We start from the raw sequence: 21,630 nt of genomic DNA, 5'->3' as shown, positions 1-21,630 counted from the left end.
ATTTTTTAATTTTTCTTTCTCACGCCATCAATTTCGAGTCGCTTTCTCGTTGTTCGCTCAAAGAGAATACCAATATTGGCCATCCAGTAAAGATCACATTATATAAAGCTAAATATGCGGTATCGTAAATTGATAATGAGGAGTACATACACGACGCTTGGAAAAACAGCTATAAAAAGTAAAATGCATTGGTCAAATTGAAGGAAATTATTTAAAAAATGTTCTTACCTGAATATTCATGAATACTAAGTTTTTGTAAAAAAAATATTGCACCATATTTGCCAATCGCTGATAGTACCAATGTCCGTGAACTAGAAAAATTCTTTTTAGCATACGAAATTCTGCGAATGCTACATCTGCGCATCTGGACAATGAATATGATTCAATAAATTACTATAAACTGCATTTTAAATAATGGTTAAAGGAATAGTTTAGAATAACTGGGGGTATAATAGAAGAAAAGCCGTCGTTCTGGTATAACTATAAATTAAATTAATAAAACAGTTTTCAATTTATAAACAATATTACCGTGCAGCTTGTCGTCCTTCTTTTCCAAATATTCCAAGACCAATATGTGCTTCTTGTATCATGGATACATCGTTGGCACCATCGCCAATCGCACATGTTATAGGCATCGATTTGCTTGCTTTTATTAATTGAACCACCTGATGAAATATTATTTGTATTAAAAATAAAAACAAGTATTAAAATACACAGCGTACGATAAGATGTCCCAATCCAGTTCATAGATTATCCTACATTAATTTTATTTACCTGGCATTTTTGCATTGGCGACAATCTGCAACCCAGTACGGATTGGCATTTAGCAGCAAGGTCCCTGAATTCATTGGACGCAAATGCTAAAATGATATTTAAACTATTGCCATCCACTATCAGATCATGACCACCGTCATCAGACATGCTATTAATTTCTTTTTCGTATTCTGTTATTAAAGTTCGACACATTTCTTCAGTTTTGCAATCAACAAAATAATGGAGGTGCTTTGCATTTTGTTTGATGTGCCCGCAGGCAAATGATATATTTAGAGCTGTTTCGAGCTGTAAATATTATTCGAATAATAATCGAATTAGGAACTGACAATGGCAATACTAATAATAATATTGATATTACATTATCTCCTGTCAGCACCCATATTTTGATCCCTGCTTCTCTCAAAGATATCACAGTATCCGCAACATCATCTTGCAAAGCATCTTCAACAGCAGTTGCTCCCAGAAGGTTCAAACCTCCTTCAATATTCTCATAATGTCTGACTATCATTGAATGCCTTTGATTAGATACTACTGATCTTGCAGTTCTTAATGCTGATAATACAAAAATGTACAATAAACAAATGTTGCATTAGGAATTTCTTATATAATATATAAAATTTATTGGAAGTACCTACTGTTCTTGATATCCAGATATTCTTCTTCAAGAAGTCTTTTTGATCCAATAGCCAATGTTCTGAATCCCCTTCGTGAGAGCTCCTGAACGTAATTTTGTATTAAACTCATTTCTTCGTTATTTTCACATAATGGTAAAATTGCGGACGCGGCTCCTTTGCAAAACAAATATATCTGAAATAATTTTGGAATATGTATATCTCCATATTATTTTTTAACGATTTAATATTTATGAGCACCTGGTCAAACTGGTCTTTTATTATTACAGACATTCTCCTGCGCTCATGGGTAAATTCTAAGACTTCTAAACGATTATATATTTCGATGGTATAATTGCTGTTTGCAATTCCTGGGTGTTCTGTTAACTGGAAAATAAATCAAATACTAATTTTAATAATTGATAGGAGTTGTATTATTTTGTTGAAGATGGCATGATTTTTTATGGAGACAAAAAGGTCGGTGCAACTCAATTTTTTTTTTTTAGAAAGTGCTAACCTCTGCATCGTAATCATCTTTACCAACAATTTTAAGTTGTATTTCTTCGTTTTCATCATCAATAAATTGATAACCAAATTTATAACAGGCTTCTATTAAAGCCTTTTCATCAGGACTAGATGCTTGATATTCAGGCATATCTAAATTTACATTTTCCGATGATTTATAGATACTGGTTACGGTTTTTTCTGATATTTGTACTGTATGGCAAAGTGCAATTGATCGGAAGAATTCTTGCATCTCTTCCTAGATAAAGAAATCGTAAAACAAACTTTGATGATATTTTTTATTTAAATTTGTTATTATTTGAAAATTCGATGTAAAATTTAATTTTACCAATTATTTGATATTGATTCTAATTACCGTATGATCATTCATAGTTAATGGTCGATCTTCAATTAAAAAATCTTCATCAAAGTGTACAGGCAGTAGCACATCATTTTCTTCTGCATAGATTTTATCTTTTATACAACATATTCGAAAACGCATCTTATTTTTAGTCAAAGTACCGGTTTTGTCAGAGAAAAGTATTTCAACTTGACCAAGCTCTTCGTTCAGGTTTGATGTATTCACCAATGCATTCTGGTCGATTTTGTGGTCGTATAAATGAATATCCCATTCCATGAACAAAGAACCTAGAAAACGTATAAATTGTATTGCTGATTAATTAATTTGAGTCTCAAAGACATAATAAGGATTGTTTAAGATATTTTGTGACAAATCAATCAAAGAGAATAATACACTTGCGATCTAGACATCTGTCGAAGAATTTTCTACTTGATTGCATATTTTAATTAGATTATAATTTTTATTACTTACCTATAAGTCTCTGAGTTTCTATCGAAACATATAATGATATAGGTATTAAATAGTTGTATAACATCAAAAACGAAAAAATGTCTTGAACCACTTCACTACTAGTTTTGCTCGATCGTTCGGATTTTTCGTCCCAGGGTTGTTCTCCATAAATTTCATAGTATAGTTTCATGAAATAACTTACGATCATTTCTGCAATCATGATCATTACATAGAACACCAGGAACCTGTTAACGAATTTTTCGCTGGTGCTGAATTTATTTCTTGCAAATCTTGAATTTAGTGATAACTTTGTTTCACATCCTAAAGGAAAAACATACAATAAGTTATTGGTATACTGAGTCATAGAACTTATTATTTCTATTTACCTGTATAAACGGAGCAACCTACAACCCAATCAGTATTTTTTAACATTGATCCTCGCAAAAGTAGATTATTTTCTGTTAGTTCTATCGATGTTTGAAGTTCTCCATGTAAATCAAAGCGTCCATAAAAACTATATATATCAGAAGTAGGGCTCTGGCATTCGATGATGGCTGTTACTTCCAACTCACCTCAATAATAATAACCATAATAAAATGATATTCATGCTACCGAAATTATATAGACGACTTGCAAACTAATTTTGATAGTATGTTACCTTTCGCGATGTTCAAATAAATATTTTTTGTACCTGGAAAAATAGTTGTAAGTGTTTTTGGAACCAAGAGTCTTTTAAGATTGGTTTCTCCATCCAGGTTGGCTGTGGTAACATGGCATCTGTCGCGATCGCTGGATGCCAGCAGGACCATATCACAAGGAATTTCACAATCCTGGAAAACTCTGACCAGTTCTCCAATGCGTATTTCCTGACACTGAATTATGCAATCTTCTCCGTTACGAATCACATTCACTGAAAACAATAAACATTTTTTGATCAAAAATCACAACTATGCGTTTTCAAAGCAGTGATCACATATTTCTTAACCTAGTATTTCTAGAAGGCAACTCAGTGGTTGACCATTTCCTTTCTGGTGAGAACAACCGGGTGGCTATTTCAAGAACCAGGTTAAAGAATGTGCATCACAGCCGCTTAAAGTACACTCTAAAATTATAGTATATACATGGCAAATCAAATTACCTGGTGCTCGATTAACAGCTTTGTCAGCAAGATGTCTCATCCAATCTTCATATCCTTGTTTTACGGCAGTTACCGACACCACAAAAATTAACGGAGCCAAACTAGTTACTGGTGACACAGGACTATCTGAAAATTTTGAATATTTTTTCAATAATATTTTTGAAACTTAACATTTGGTCGAGAAGTATGCTTCAGTTATATATTATTGCTAAGTTTTTTTTCCAACTGACCAATAAACAAAGCAATTATAGAAATGACCAGAAAGTACGCATTTGCAACCCTACTGAATTGTTCGTAGAGGTTTTTTGGCAGAAAGTTGATCAAGGTATATTTAGTTGTCACGATTTCATTTTCTTTGCACTTCTTAAACTTGTTTCTCTGTTGCAATTGTTCATCGCTGGTACATCCACCGACAACTATTAGCCTGGTACCTCCTGGAGTCTTTATTCGATTTTTCTTAGAGAGGAACAGATTGAAAATTCATAATATTTTCAACTTTATAGTTTGACTTTCACTGATAATTATCAAGTTAATAGATACTCATGCTTATTTATAAACTTTGACAAATCTATCATTAGTTGATTGATTAAAACAAAAGAATATTTTGTGCGCGTTGTAATAATTATTCACTTTTTTGCACGGAGGGAATAGACTTTATTTGACTTGATAGTTTTAAAATATTTTCATTAGCAGCAGATTTCAATTCTTCAATTTATCAGTTCATATGATAATCTTTGTTGAAAATGAAAATATTTTTTTATTCTCTAAATTTTTAACTTCTAATAATGTAAATTCAAAAAGGTGGTGTACTTCACTGATTGCTTGATAAATAATCTCAATAAGTTATGTGAAATAGTACTATTGAAATATAATAAAACGACATTTCCATTGAATAATTAAATTTTATTAAAACAATAAATACAAAAACAAAATCACTTATGCTTATAAAACGGTTGTTTGTACTACTTCGTCATAATTTCTAACACCACTCTCTTCACAAATAATTGTCCTTTGTCTCTTATCCTTACGAATAATTTCCTTTGAAGCTGCTATCAAATAATCTGGTATCAGGCACGTTATTATTACGAATATTGTTAAAACCCAAAACATTGGTGAAGACAATAATTGAAGATAAACTCCTAACATATCTCCATCGATTTGCCTGAAAATAGATAGTTATTAGAACCATTTGTTGACGTCAAGACATAAAGATCTATACTCACAAATTAATAACAGAGTAAATTATGTTAAATATCACGAAAGTTGCATTTGATAAGATGACACTGATGATGAATATATAAGTCTGATATTTTGAATATAGCCAAAGCTTAAAATTAGTGACTAGAACAACGCAGTGGAATAGTGCTGTGCCGAAACACCTGAAATATAAATAAAATTGTATAGAAAATATCTGATACAGACAAACAAATTAGTCGTTGGTGAAAAATTGAAGAAAGTTTTTTCATAGTTCCTAAAAGTTATTGGTGGGATTGGTGGGTGGGATTATGGATTCATGTACTAAGAAAACTGTGGACGTATTCATAGGTTTATGGTGTGAATATTGACAATTTTTACCATAAATTTCCTGGTCGACCTTCCTGTAGTATTGCTGCATCTGAATTCCATAAAATAAACATAGGAACATAAATGACTAAGGAATGCCAAGTGCCAAGTAGAGTCCACTGCAGAAACCTAGGCCATCTTAGTAATAAATGTCGCCTATTTTTTCTGTACAGTTCTGGATCACTAAAAAGTGAATAAATAATTACTATTGATTTATATTTACCTATTGGTTTTCAAGGTTATTGTAAAAAAATGTTTTCAAGGATTAATAGTAAATATTTTTACTTTATCACTTACTTACTAAGCTCCGAATCGCTTATTTTTTGCTCACTTAACGATAATATTAATACAGGAAATGCTGTGTATATCACATTATATAATGTTAAAAATGTTGAATCATAAATGGATTGTGATGAAAACATGCATGATATTTGAAAGAACATCTACAAAAGAAAAATAAATAAAATTAAAATACAAAACATCTAAACATGCAATTTAATGTATAATAATGTTTACCTGAATGTTCATAAATACTAAGTTTTTATAAAAAAAATATTGTACTAAAGTAGCCAGTCTTTGATAATACCAATGTCCATGTACTAGCAGGACACGTTTCAACATTCGGAATTCGGAAAAGGCTAAATCAGCGCATCTGAAAAATGTTGAACGTAAATAATCAATTATAATAATTTTTTACGTTAATTAAAATGAAAGATAAACTTTATGATAATACCGTGCTGCTTGCCGTCCTTCCTTTCCAAATATTCCTAGGCCGATGTGCGCTTCTTGAATCATGGACACGTCATTGGCTCCGTCACCAATCGCGCATGTTATTGGTGGTGATTTACTTAATTTTACAAGTTGTACCAACTAAAAATTAAATGCGTTATTATTAAAATTAGTTAATTAGTCAATCTCTTTCTTACTTGGCATTTCTGCATCGGTGATAATCTGCAGCATAGTACAGAAAAGCATTTCGTGGCAATTTCTTTGAATTCGTTCGGCGCCGATTTCAATACGATGGAAAGACTTGCTCCGTCCGCCACCAAATTGTAATCGGCGCCGCGATTCCTGGCCATTTCTGATGAGTACCGATCCAGCAATTCCTTGCAGGCCTCCTCGTTTTTACAATCGACAAGGTACAGCAGATGACCTGCTCCTCGAGAAATGTGTCCACAGGAATAAGCGATGTTCAAAGCCGTTTCCACCTTGATAAATTATAGAGGTTAAACAATTCCTTGATGCTTGTTTCTAGCAGATTGTCTTTGAACTTTATGTATGAAACTAATGTAATAATAGTATTTTAGAAGTGCATTTGTTATTTTTTAAATTTGTTTTACCTTGTCTCCAGTAAGTACCCATATCTTAATGCCTGCCCTTCTCAATGATATCACAGTATCCACAATATCATCCTGCAAGGCGTCCTCAACAGCAGTAGCCCCCAAAAGGCTTAATCCTTCTTCGATTTCTCGATAAGATTTTATCAACATCGTTTGTCTTCGACCCGACATGACTGCTCTTGCTAACTTTAATCCTGTAAGTAATTGTATGTGGTAAAACCCTTATTATTTGAAGAAAAGTAGGTTCCCTGTTAGTATATTATTATGTAGGGTTATATATGAAGAGGTACATTGGTTATTAAACCACATCATTATATTAAAGTGTAAGAGTAGAAATATCAGAAGTACCTACTCTCCTTAATATCCAAATACTCTTCCATCGTGATAGTTTTCGCACCAATAGCTAAAGTCCTTAAGCCTCTTTTCGAAAATTCTTGAATATGCTTTTCTGTTAAAGCCATTTTTTCACTATTCATATCTTGTGTACATAATGGAAAAATAGCTGATTCTGCTCCTTTACAAAGCAAGTGGATCTAAAGAATACAGTTTAAAATCAATTATTATAAATATTATTTTAGTTGATATCTTTATATACCTGTCCATCTTTATCTTGCACAATCACTGACATTCTTTTCCGATCTGATGAAAATTCTAATGTTTCCAATCTTTGATATTTTTCAATGTTGAAACATTCTTCATAAGTTTCATAATCAAGTTGACAGGACTCCGTCAACTAAATAAAATAAATTAAAAATTAAATCAATTATGGATAATTATGTATGTATTCTCTATACCTCTGATCCCGAATAGGTTCCATCATCTTCATTCAAAATTTTCAATTCTAATTCTTCTGCTTCTTCGTTTATAAATTGAAAACCGAATTTATATGATGCTTCTAGAAGGGCTTTTTCATCAGGACTAGAAGCTTGGTATTCTGGCATTTCAGATATTCCATTGTCACAATCCGTGAAAACATTTCCATTTGATTTTTGTGTTGATACTTGAACCGTGTGGCAAAGCGCGATTGTGCGAAAGAATTCTTTCATATCTTCCTGGGAATAAGACAAAAATGATAAAGGAAAAATATTAGATTATCAGTAGAAGTATATATTGTCTATTTACCGTATATTCACTCATGGTCAATGCTTCAACATCATTTGCCATCGAATCACAATCCAATCGAACAGGAACAAGTTTCCCAAATTCTTCTTTATAAGTTTTTCCTGTGATGGAACACATTTGAAAATGCATTTCGTTCTTTGTCAAAGTGCCTGTTTTGTCCGAAAAGAGTATTTCAACTTGTCCAAGTTCTTCATTTAAATCTGATGTGTTGACCAGCATATTTTCTTCCAGTTTTGAATTGTATAGATTGCTATCCCATTCCATATATAATGAACCTAAAACAATATCAAGAGCAAGGTCATCAATAATGAATGGATTTCACAATTATTTAACTTACCTATTAATTTATGCATTTCTATAGTCACATACAACGATATAGGAATTAAATAATTGTACAAAAGTAGAAATGAAAAAATATCTTGCAGGACATCAGAAATATGTTCGTGTGATTGCATAGTTCTCTGGTCCCATTTAAATTTTCCATACAAATCGTAGTATCTTTTCATAAAATAACACACGACTACTTCGAAGATCATGATCACCACGTAGAAAACTAAAAATTTGTTGATAAATTTTTCACTGGAGCTAAATTTGTTTATTGTGATTCTTGAATTTAGAGAAAGCTTTGTTTCTTTTCCTGAAAAAGATAATAGAATGATAGAAGATTTACCATTTATAAGTCAATATTATATATTCGTTTATCCTTTGCTATAATAATGACTACATGATATCAAGCAGTAGTCAAAGAAAAATACTGATCACGATTGGTGAACTTTATCTCACCTGTATAAACTGCGCATCCTATGACCCATTCTGTATTTTTTAATCGTGATCCTCTTAATAAAAGATTATTTTCTGTAAGTTCAATTGTTGTTCGGAGATCATCGCATAAATCTAGTTTTCCATAATAACTGTAGAGATCCGATTGTGGGTGTTGACATTCGATAAATGCTTTTCCCACTAGATGTTCTGGAAAATAAATCATTACTTGTAATAGATAATAATGGATAATGATAAAAATTTTGTTTTTTTTGTATTTATTGTCTTTATTTTTATTTCTAGAGCAAGTTATTGAAATAGTAATTTGTGGGTGTCCATTAATCACGTGATCGACTTTTTAAGGGTTTTTGGACCTCTCCTCCTCTTTGGTGATACGTGGTGATATTCAAAATTACTTTTTCTTTCCTACCAAATATCACGTGTATTTTCATTTTCGAAAAATTTGTAACATTTTTGATTTTTTTTTTAATTTTTAACTTCCCTTAGGGCAAGTTATAGTAATCGCAAAAAAATCGAAAATGAAAATTTTTATGTATCTTTACGTTTCAAAACCTTCTGAACATTTTGGCATACCTTAGAAAAAATGGATGTATGTATATGTGTGTATGTGTGTGTGTATGTGTGTGTATGTATGTGCGTGTGCGTATGTATGTGCGGATACAAATTTTCGTCGACGATTTCGGGAACACCGATCAACTGATTTGAATAATTCAAAAAACATTCGATTCGTATTGATAAGGAGACGTGCTGATCAGCTTTTGGCGAAGGCAGGTCTAGCCGTTCCGAAGATACGGGGCAAAAAGTGCCGAAAACGGTAACTCAGTTTTTAAAAGAACGGAGCGTCCGATTTGAATAATTCAAAAAACATTTTACTTGTATTGACAAAATGAAGAATTGATCAAATTTTCATAAAGGCAGGTCTAGCGGTTTCGGAAACCTAATAAAAAAAAGTAAAAAAAAATACCATTTGGCGTTCAAAAATGATCATTAGACAAATGCACATCTAATTATCAGATATTTTATAGAGATTTTAACAATAAGTATAAATTTTGTTTACATTCCTATGGGTTCCGTACCAATGCTTATCCGTTAGACGGCGGCGCGGCGCTTATGCGCATCGATATTTCGTCTCTATGCAGTTAATCGATTGCTTTGAAAAAAAGTTCAGAATTTCCAACATATTTTAAAATACCTTTTTCTTCAAAAAGTCTTTTTTTCAAAAAAAAAGGTAATTTGTGTCAAAAATTTATAGTTTCTCAATAATCTAATTTTTCAGAGTAATTTTTTTTCAAAAATGTTAATTGTTTTTAAACAAATAATAATTTTTGGTACGGGAAGTTCCAGCAATTTGCCTTAAGGGGGTATTCTACTGTAGAAGCATGAATTTTGCCCGGTTTTTGAAGCGCTGTATAAAGGAAACAAATAATATTTTCACTATCGATTTTTTTATTATTTGTTCATTGATATTTTATTATTACATAAAAAAATATTAAAGAAAAAAAATTAGAATTCACAAAGTTATGAGCAGTCAAAGTGGGGGCTCAAAAAAAAAGAGGGTGTCCTGGCGTGCATGATTCCAACCCTCCTAGTGATCCGAAACATAAAAAATAGATGGATTCTTAATTATTATAGATGCCGCTAACGTATGAACCTTGGATAAGTTAAAAAATAAATTTTTGTTTGAATGGCGGCTGTTTGAAAAAAATAATTTTTTTTTCATGTTTTTTTTAACAATTCCGAATTTTTTAAAAATACTAAATGAAAAGTTATAGTTTTGGGAAAGGTCCATACGATAAAGCGATGTATAGAGAAGATCCTCTCCAAATTTGAAGTAAATCTGTTAATTAGAACTCGAGATATCCTTACCGCCAGCTCGGAAAAAGTAATTCCGAGAAAAACGCGTTCAAAGTTTTGAGACTCGGTCGGACCCGAACCGAGGCCACGTCACTAAATCGGATATGACTCAGGAAATATAAGTAATTTTGAAAAATCCTTTTAATGACATATTTTTGAATAACTAAACTTTGAAAATATGAAAAAAAAATTTTTTCGATTTTTTCAAAATTCTATAGTAGAATACCCCCTTAAGGCACGATGCCTTAATTGCCTTAAGACAGAATTCCACTTACAGCTAGTTTTATTAGTCATACCTACGTTGATAGAAATCAGGGACTTGGGCACGGTGAGCCTCTTGAGGTTGGTCTCTCCGTCGAGGTTTGCGGTTGTGACGTGACACCTGTCTCGGTCGCTCGAAGATAAGAGCAACATGTCGCAAGGTATTTCGCACTCTCGGGGCACCTTTACAAGATCCCCTATTCGAATCTCTTCACAGCAAATGTCGCATTCCACTCCGTTACGGATCACATTTACTAAAGGAAATATATTAGCAACAATATTGAAAAACACACTTCGTATAGTGGATTACATTAACTTATCAAATTTATAAAGATTTTGTTTAAGAAAATTGTTACCTGGGGCTTTATTAACCGCATTATCAGCCTTGTGCCTCAGCCAGTCTTCATATCCTTGTTTTGCTCCAGTGACTGCCACAACAAACACCAGGGGCATAAGACTAGTGACAGGTGAAACTGGACTGTCTGAAATAATTATTTTTGTTAAATTTAATTTTTTTTATGTCCTATGTTGCGATTATACTTCTTAGCCCCACGTGGCTTATTCAGAAAGCAACCCAACTGTTGATCTATCTATATTTGATCTCTTTATTATGACTATTTTTGTGATACTGATGATTTTTATTTTGGCAAAATTGTGCAGGGTTATTTTTCTTAGCAACATATTGTAAATCTATAGGTATGATTATATGATTTTACGTTAAAACAAATATTACTATTGCTTGATATACAAAAATTTGCATAGAGACTTTTAAGGGGCACAACTAGTGTAACCGCCTAAAAGAAAGGTGATTTTTGAGAATTTATATTAAAAAACCTACTTTATCAATCATTTCAAAAGTTTAGGAATATATTTATACATGTTCTAAGAATACATAGTGAAAGTTTTGAAGGAAAAAATTAAATATTTTTTAAGTTATCATCGATCTCCAACGGCGCGACAAAAAAAAGGCCCTTCACTGCTGCAGTGATTCCGGCCTTCTACGTGGATGAAATTTAAAAAAATAAAAATCTTGTTAAACTAGATAATATTGTCTGTAAAATGAATTACGATAAAGAAAAAAAATAAAAAATTGACGAAATGAAGGCGTTTTTTTAAAAAAAGTCGAATTTTACCCAAAATTTTGGTTGTTTTTGTACTGCCAAAATTCGATTTTTGATCCGATCAAAAAATCAATAGTTTATTTTACGGGGAACTATATATAGAACATGTAAAAAAATGGATAGTGATCGAATCATTTGTTTTTGAGTAATCGCTGCAGCAAATTCGGAAAATGCTGTTTCGAGAAAAACGCGTTTAAAGATAAAATGATCGTTATACTACATACTATATATATACTCTTTAAATGGCTGTTAAGAACTATTTAAGATATCTATTTAAAATTTTAGTATGTTATTTTTAAAGGTATAACCTATCGAAATATGGAAAAATTGAAAATTCGATTTTTTGAAAATTTCACACTAGTTGTGCCCCTTAATAACATATCTCAATATTGTTTGAAAAGTAATAATATTTATGTTACTTGCATCATATGATATAAATATAATACAAACGAAATTATTTATTAAGTAATTAATTATTAATGAGTTGATTTTGAATCCATTATAAGATTGTTTCTACTCACCGATAAATAGAGCTATAGCAGATATAATTAAAAAATAAGCGTTTGCAATTCTACGAAATTGCTCGTATAAATTCTTTGGTAAAAAGTTTATGAGACTATATTTGGCTGTTTTTATTTTATTTTCTTGACTTTTCTTAGGTTTTTTCTTTTTTTCCGGCGGTCCATTTTCGGGCGCACCGCCTACGATAATTATCCGGGTGTCTCCTACATTTGATATTCGATTTCCCTGAAAAAAAAATATATTGAAGAATACTTAATTTTTTTGTGTGGAATAACAGAATTATTTAGACTGCCTGATTATTGTATTTTGAAAATGTATATAAGCCATTACTTAATATTCTTTTCAAGCAACCTATTTTGTTGCCATGATGTGGTTTATGATTTTCAATTTAATTCGTAAGAGTCAATAGATCAATGTCATTGTAAATAGATATCAGTGTCACAATCATCGATATATTTATTACAATATCTTCATTGAGACAATAAATATTTTCATGTTGAAATATTTGAACTTAAAACTCTATGATAATATTATTTTTATTCTCTAGTATGAATAAAAGTTCTGCTTTCTGAACCGGGTAAAGCTTTTAATCGCAAGCTAATTTCTAAATAAAAAATTCATGACTGCATTCATAGTTCAGTTTTATAACATGTATTCATTCTGATATAATAAATGTGGTTCAACAATATAAAAGTTGTGAACATTCCCAGAAAAATTAAAAATCATTTATATCAAAACTATTCTTCGATACAATTGTGTTTATGCATTCTATTTTAATCTTTAATAAATAATGAAAAACATTCATTTCATTAATTAACAAAAATGATAAACATTTATATAAACAAAACTATCTGTTTATGCAATTGTGTTTTTATCTGCCATTAACAAAAATTTATAAACAATTGTATCAAAACTTTCTTTCGATACAATTGTGTTCTTATATTCTTTATCAATAATTTGGTAAAGTTTTTGTTATTTTATTTATTAATTAATTTTATTTACATTCAGCAAGTCAAAATAAAATTCTCTATAATAATATAATAAATATAAAAAAAATTAACAACTAATAAATAATTACTAAACTAATATTAATCGTTATTTTTGAAAGCTGTTGCCGAACATAGTTCAAATATTTTAATATTATTGTAACTTTTAACGAAAATTAATATTATTTGTAATATTACATGAAATAATATTATTATTCATTAATTTTTAGTCATCAATAAGTTTAATAAAATTATTATTTATCAAAATTTGTTAAAAAATGTAAAACTAAAATAATATGTATTTTAATAGTTTATTTTTAATATCTTAAATGAAAAACTGTTGATTGTTTTTTAATCCTGGGCCTTCAAGTACTTTAGCAAGTTTATTTTCAGAAATTTATTGGTTCAATAAAATTATTATTTATCAAATTTATCAGCTCAATATATATTACATAATGTTTAAAAAATAGTAAATTAGAATTAAATTAAATAAAGGTTTTGGGTATTTGGATTAAATAAATATGTAATTTTATATCTACATATTTTGTATTATCTTACATGAAGAAAATTAAGATTTTCTTTTTGAAAACGATTTTAGTAAATTAAATTATTAATTTAAGTAAACGCATTTAAATTAATAATTTATTTAACCAAATTCGTTAGTTTATTTTCAATGGCTCAATAAAATTATTTTTTATCAAAATTATTAGTTAAATTTTGAATCAAGAGCTTGGAGCTTATAATAATTGTTTTACTGGACAAAACGATGATTTTCTTTCTAAAAACAGTTTTTTTTAAGAAGATCCTTGTTTTAAGTACTTTCAGTCAGTTTATTTTCGTATTATTTACATCACAAAACATATTTTATATAGTGTTATGATGAAATATATGAATCTGTTTTTTATAATGCACCATCTGCAAGTACTTTGCCAGATTAAAGTATTATATGAAATTTTTGAATGCATGTATGTGGATTGTGGACCATGGTGATTTATAATTCTATACGAAAAAATATAACAGATGATTTATCATGTAATCTTTATTAACAAATATTAAAGTTATTATTTTATTCAATGACAATGACTACAACCTTGGGGATAACCTAAAATAATTAGAATTATTTTTAATGTGTGAATTATCACCATAATTGCTAAGTGAAACAGATTTTAAAAGTCTAACAATGTTTGGATATTGCATTTTTCTTTTTGGGAAAAGTTTTACAATTTTTTCCAAAATATTTAAATTTTTATTTTCATTTAAATGAGATATTAAAGTTAAGTGATATAACAACCGGCGACAGACTCAATTTTCATATATTTATTCAAATAATAGCTTACTAATGAGTTCTAAATAACTGCAAATTTTGTTCGAGTTAGGAAACTCATTAAAAATTTGCTTAATTTAGAATTGGATTATATAAAAACGTATAACAAATATTTAAACAAAAAACGTTACAGTATCTAAATAAAATAGAAAAATTTAAGATGCATATTGATCATCAAAATATGAGCAAACAAAATCTTAACTAGGGATACATGGCCTTAAGGCAAATTGCTGGAACTTCCCGTATCGAAAATTAAAAGATTAAAATTCTTTTTAAAACTTTGAAAAAATTAGTTCTCTGAGGAATTTTAAATTTAAAAAAAATGGACTTTTTTGGAAAAAAAGACTTTTTGAAAAAAAATGTTTTCTTTATTTTGAAATATTTTTTGCGATTACTAAGAATTTAACTATGACTATGGGAAGTTAAATAGGGCTTTTTGTTTTATGATCCATAATTATGATTTATATATATTATTTTTATTAATTTACCTTAAACGACCATCGCCGAGAAATCCGTCTTATAATTTGAGGCATTATTATATAAAGTCTGATACATCTTATTAGTTTTGTATCTTGCACACTTTGTTATAAAACTACATTATTTAGAATCAATAAAGTTAAATTAATGTTTATTTTAAATGCCACTTTACTAATGAATTAATACAATGAATTTTTAATCACACGACAGAGCTTTAATGCAAATGTTTAGTTGGGTTATTTTATTTTTATTCACTTTGCAACAGTACTAACATTTTATATATTTTTTTAAGTGTTTTGTTTGAACTTGAAAAAAAAATTTTTAATAATTTTATTTTATTAGATTTATATATAATCCTGTAACCGTTAGAATTGATGTTATGTATATAATCGTATACAAATATTAGTTCAAGAAACTAATTTATGATCTTGAGCAATCTCATAGAAATTTCAGTTCACATATTTTAACAGAATTTGTTACTTTAAATCATAATCATAAAAAATCTATTTATATATTTACACATTCTTGTCGACTATTGATTTACTTTGCATAATCGAATACTTCGTTTTATATATTTTTAGTTCTTTTGATACCAAAGCATTTGATGGAAAAAATTGACTTAAAAGTATACAAACATTTTCAGTCTTTATAAAAAATAATTTATATTTAATATCATTAATATTATTATCTCACTCATATATATTTACAACTGTTGCATTTATATATCTATAATTATCTCGTACATTTTATACAAAATTTTAATATACATTTAATTGGAATATTCTTCATGAGCATTCATAAAACTTTATATTAATTTATATTAATTATTAAAAATGTATTATATATATATTATTTATATTTAACAATAGTCACTTTATTTATTTTATTTATAAAATAATAACACAGCCCTTAAAGATCATATGCAGAAGTGTTAACAATAGTGTTTTTTGCAATACTTGATTTTTATAATTTTAACACTTTTTTTAACACTAATGCAAAAATCACATTTTTAAATTTCATATCCACTAATCTTTATGTAAGTTATTTATTCTACTCTAATTTAGAATTTTTTTAAATTTAATTCCTGAGAATAAGATTGTCTGATTCGAATCGTTCGCCATTCATGAGCAAACTGTTTCTAAGTCATATTCGACTCCTTCGGTATTCATAATCGACTGAGAGAAAAAAATCACATATGTAACTATTATTATATTTACACATATGTATATATACATATATATGTATGTATATGTATATTTAAATATGTATATATTTATATTTATATATGGAACACCAGCGCGCCGTTAATTCGATAACAATCACTATTGGAATATGTTTTGCAATTTTCGGACTGTTGCTATATAAAACAGAACCGCTTACGTACTAATTACTGAACTATCTTTGTTTTAATGAAATTAACATTTCGGATATATCTATTTAAAGTTTCCTTCAAATTCCTCATCTTTATTTTGCACGATTACTCACACGAATAAAATCCAGTTTTATGAGAACTTAAATCTTTATGGTTTAGGAACAAAAAAACCTTTAATTTACATGTGATTTTTATACACATTCTTCTGTGAAGTACTCATTTGCAGAATTAGAGAGTAGTTTAAAATTCCATTATTTTTTTAATTTTTAACATCGTAAAGGAAAAATTTGTTTTCTCCATAAATTCTCCATGAATTATCGTATTGAGATTTATGTGGGTCTATATTTTCAAATTGGGGAGTTTTGTAATTTGGTGTTGGTGGTGAATGGAGAAGATAAAGTCGACAGACAAGATAACAAATGAAGAAGTCCTGACAAGAATTGTCGAAGAAATGACTCTACTGTGCACGATCCTGAATAGAAAAGGAAACTGGATCGGACCCGTTCTGCAAAAAGAGATTTTCTGCATGACGTAGTCGAAGGTAAAATAGAAGGACTGAAAGGAATGGGAAGAAGAAGAATGCAGATGATTGACGACTTAGGCCAGAAGAAAAAATACAGGGAACTGAAAGCCGAAGCACACCACCAGGAGGCATGGGAGCAGATGTTTGGAAAGGCAAATATTATAAAAAATGGGAAGTAGTGGTAATGTAAATGATAGACGAGAAAGAGAAAGGATATCATTGATTTATGATGGCTCTCACACCATGGACCTGCCTTCGGGCAGACTACCATTTATTATTATTATCATTACATTTTCAAATGGATATCACTACCGTTTGATATCAGGTTGTATGGAATAATTTAATCGTACAAATATTTTACTAGAATTTAAATGAAACTTCAATTATTGGATAATGTTAAACCTGATATGTTTGATATGGGAATATTTGCAAGTCTTTATTTTCAAATGGTTATCACAACTGCTCGATATCAGGTTTTATAGAATTTATTTATTTTATTCAACAATAGCGACAATGGTACAAATAATTATCTAGAATTTAAATAAAACTTTAATTATTGGATAACGTTAAAATTGATATTGGAATATAAATGGGTCTATATATATTTTCAAATAAATATCATTACTGCTTGATATCAGGTTGTATGGAATAATTTATTTATTTTATTCAACAATAGTGGCAATCCTAATAATATTTTGCTAGATAAAAGTTCAATTCTTGGATAACGTTAAATAACTGATATTTCTGGCTTTACGATTATTGGTGATTTTATCAATACCTCAATTTAAAATTTTATTTTGTTTTAATAATTAAATTTTACGGAAAGTTAATTTAGATTTTTATAGATAGAAATAAAAGTACTCTATTATTTTCTGTAGTTTTTATATACACAATTTACAACTTCAATTTCTGATTTATGACAATAATAATAATATTTGATTCGATTAATAATTCGATTGCACTTTTTGTTGATATATTTTTTAACACGTTAAGCGCTATGTCAGTCGTATGTGTCTGACGCGAAGAAGCTCTATGTGAACGATGTTTAACATTAAAAATATCGGTCATATATGTGTGACATAAAAAATAGAGTTTTTCCAGGATTTTCCGCATATTTTTTGTTGGCATTAAGTCCTGGATACAATTTCAACCAAATTATCTAATAAAGTTACTATGGTCCATGTGGAAGTTCTTCTGATATTGTCGTGGCATTTAAAGTGTTAATATAAATATATCTTAACATGAACGCCGAAACTGATAAGTTATTTTTATATGATTATAATAAAGATTTTATTGTGTTTTGACAAGGATTGTGTAAATATTTATAAACAGGTTTGTTGATCAAACTAATATTTGATTTAAGTATCGATTACAAGTAATTAGCTGAATTAAAAAAAATCGTACTTTAAATATTTTTAAACAACTAAAATTATAATTTAATATATTGAATGTTAAACAATTTCTCTAAATATGATTCATGTTAAATATTTCCATCACAGTTTGCAATTCAGCAAAATCATCTCTCTGTGCTAATGATCTCTTTTGCAACTATATATATTTCTTTACAGCTATTGTTCAGCAGATTAAGATTAATTTGCAAAATAATTAACTAGCAAACTTAATTAATATAAATTAACGTATTTTCCATGCGCTAAAAATATTGTTAGAGCTTTTTATTGATCACACAAAATAGACAGTTTGTAACTAAATAGGTAAATTATGATTAGTGAAAGAATTGGAACTAACATATTTATAATTAAGATGAATATTTAAAAATTAATATTTATATAAAGATTAAGTGCAACTATTAAGTGTCATTTTTTAGTTTAGTTAATATTAATATTTCCACCCTAGCATTATGACTTACTATATGTTACCATTTCCGGGCCTGGTTTGTTTTCATTCATACCATTTCTAATAAGTTTATTATTTTCCGTATGGTAAATTACCGCAAATTAACATTGCACCAAAGAATATACAGGTAATGCATTGCCAGTTAGTACAAAATACTTCACAAATAATTAACACAATCATTAGGACAAGGTCAGGAACATATTTCAATCTGCGTATGATCTCTTACAAATTGTGAACTTGCTATGAGAAATACGTCATTGCATCTCGTATTAAGTCAACTTGGTAATAATTTTCCTAATGGAACACTATACGATGAATTTTCAACATCTTTTGAGACTTTGAGCTACTTCAAAGGAAACTGTAGTTGGAGAAAAAGTTACATTCTTGTTCTTGATGCTCTTTGTAGTAGTAATAGATATGTGGTGCAAATTACGTTGCAATTACGTAGATATGTGGTGCAATTACGTAGATTTATGGTGCAAATTTCCCAAATGATTTTTGGGCCTTCGATTTAAAACATAAACAGGTTCATCCGTATTTTCAATCATTTACCAGATTTTTACAATTTACTGGCCACCTGCCATTATAAATGGAATAGTGTTCGACAATGAACACGTTATTTTAATATAACAAATTAGTGCGGGGCCACTAATTGGATTTGCCGCTGAAATCATCATTTTACACTGTCATATGTTTTTTATTTTATTATTTCATTCGTTTTACGTGACAGGCATTTTAAATAAAAATATTCTTCGCAAAATCCGCGTTTAAGTCACATTTCTTATTAGAGAAATAATTATTGTCTTTATTGAATACAGCATCGTTTAGTCTGAATGAATAATAGGACTCACATGGAAATCATTTGTTATTATGACTGTTTCCAAATCTTTCAAATATAATACAAATTTGAGGAAAAAATATTAAGATAAAAATCGGTTGTGGAAGTACGTATTTCAAGAAAACTTTCTTTCTCGATTTTGGTATTAGTTGAGCGTATCAATGAAATTTTTAGGAATTTTTGAAAGTTCCTTGGATTGGAAAGGATTTATTAAAACTAAATAAATAATATGTAACAATCTATTCTTTATTATTTACAAAAGCACAAAATATTTACAATTCGTAGTAACTGGTTTCGTGTACATTATTATTTGAGATAAAAAAGATAACTGTCCGATACATTTAAAGAATAAAATATGATTTACAAATTTTTTTTGGGTACAAGTGACTGCATTTCCAAACATTCTAAAAACAAAGCTATTTCTGGAGTTTATTAAAGTTTTTTAGACTTTGAATAATATTAAGCCCTTTAGCAAAATTCTTCATCTATTGCTCACTATGATAGTTCATAAATATTTTAAATCCAATTTCTAAATATTTTATACCATTTCTTTAGTATTTACACTTTACTAACAATCTTGTCTGTATTTTGTTAATAATATTTTACATTTTGATAAAATAATGTAAAATATTATTATTACTTACATTTTTCAGCCATATTATATATAATCTTCATATATAATTCATATGGTCGTGTTGGATTAGATAAAATTATTGTTTTAATTAGTGCTACAACTGCGATGATATAGAATAATATTTCTTATTATTATAGCAATTATGATCATATTTCTAATTTATTGCCATGTTTCAAAATCACTTGAAATTATATTTAGATCTATAATTTCAAGTGAATTGTTATAAATAGCACTTCAATTTAACAAGTTAAGATTATCTTGATAAAATTACGATTAATGTTTTTTATCTTTTATATTACAAATTAAACTTTTAACCTCATATAATTTAATAAAAAATACTATACCGGATTATCACTAATGATCAAATTTGGAATTTACTCAGGATTTTAAATTGTTTTTAAACTACTATTGTAAAAATGTTATATAGGTGTCATTTAATTAAATTACTATCATTGGGTTATCACTTCTAGTTTCTAATAACGTTTAATATGAAATAATTTTATATCTCAGTATGGACAATTTTTGACTAGAAATAAAAGCTCTATTTAAATGAAAACCAGAAATAAACTTTGTTTACAACAGCTTATAGATCACCTAATTCAGAAATGGAAAAAATTATAAATTATCACAAAAAGAAATTATAATGAAATATAGAAGAATTAAAAAATAAATATGTTCTAGAAAATATATAAGAATTAGTTTGTGCGTAGTTTGACTCTATAAATTTTGGAGAAAGAACAATAAAATAATAAGAATGATAAATTTGTATTAAAATTAAGTATCAACAGGTCTATATTAACACTTCAAATAATATTTCATTTATAAAATTTTCAAAACATTATAAAATGCATTACAAAGCCTACTTCAACAGTGTATTTTTCATAAAAGCTTTATAAAAGTTTAAGTTCCTACTCACCATTTTCCGCGAATAAATAGCCTTTAAAAATTTAAACTCTAATTAATTCATATTACCCACATAACTTAATTATTAGATTCATTGATATTAAACGAAAGCACAAATATTACTAATAAGCCGGTTAATATAAATTATAGGAATGCCATTACTTGCAATTCCTATCTTGCTTATCTGCTAAAGTTAAGCTGATAAGGCTTTTTATCAATCAATATTACGAATTTGTGTATTTTGGCATAAATTGAAGATTTTACCTTTTAAAACAAATGTTATCAGTTTTCTGGGCGATAAAATATAATAGATAGTAC

At 28.6% G+C, this 21,630-nt stretch overlaps 1 protein-coding gene across 1 annotated transcript; it reads right to left on the bottom strand.

Annotated features, from left to right (window-relative positions):
• Positions 1 to 19: 19 nt before the first annotated feature.
• LOC113370366 (probable phospholipid-transporting ATPase IF) lies at positions 20 to 21,397 on the bottom strand. Its single transcript, XM_026611033.1, has 32 exons — positions 21,326 to 21,397; positions 12,401 to 12,626; positions 11,115 to 11,240; positions 10,794 to 11,012; positions 8,647 to 8,832; positions 8,201 to 8,500; positions 7,864 to 8,138; positions 7,536 to 7,793; positions 7,337 to 7,474; positions 7,094 to 7,274; positions 6,742 to 6,935; positions 6,328 to 6,609; positions 6,135 to 6,271; positions 5,918 to 6,053; positions 5,699 to 5,844; positions 5,414 to 5,584; positions 5,062 to 5,217; positions 4,805 to 5,000; positions 4,065 to 4,294; positions 3,839 to 3,960; positions 3,392 to 3,610; positions 3,087 to 3,272; positions 2,722 to 3,021; positions 2,266 to 2,537; positions 1,903 to 2,148; positions 1,647 to 1,772; positions 1,410 to 1,581; positions 1,133 to 1,326; positions 775 to 1,059; positions 529 to 665; positions 229 to 364; positions 20 to 169 (listed from the first exon to the last, which is right to left on the bottom strand). Exons 1-32 carry the CDS (start codon positions 21,326 to 21,328, stop codon positions 20 to 22), a joined length of 6,105 nt encoding a protein of 2,034 aa, XP_026466818.1. The 5' UTR covers positions 21,329 to 21,397.
• Between the last annotated feature and the right edge of the window lie 233 nt (positions 21,398 to 21,630).

The sequence above is a fragment of the Ctenocephalides felis genome, unplaced genomic scaffold, assembly GCF_003426905.1.
Source record: "Ctenocephalides felis isolate EL2017-DRISC unplaced genomic scaffold, ASM342690v1 CF-g0.4_SCAFFOLD_01492, whole genome shotgun sequence".
In the NCBI taxonomy this organism is placed as follows: domain Eukaryota; kingdom Metazoa; phylum Arthropoda; class Insecta; order Siphonaptera; family Pulicidae; genus Ctenocephalides; species Ctenocephalides felis.
The sequence above is the reverse complement of the archived record's forward strand: the minus strand, read 5'-3'. Positions and strand labels throughout refer to the sequence as shown.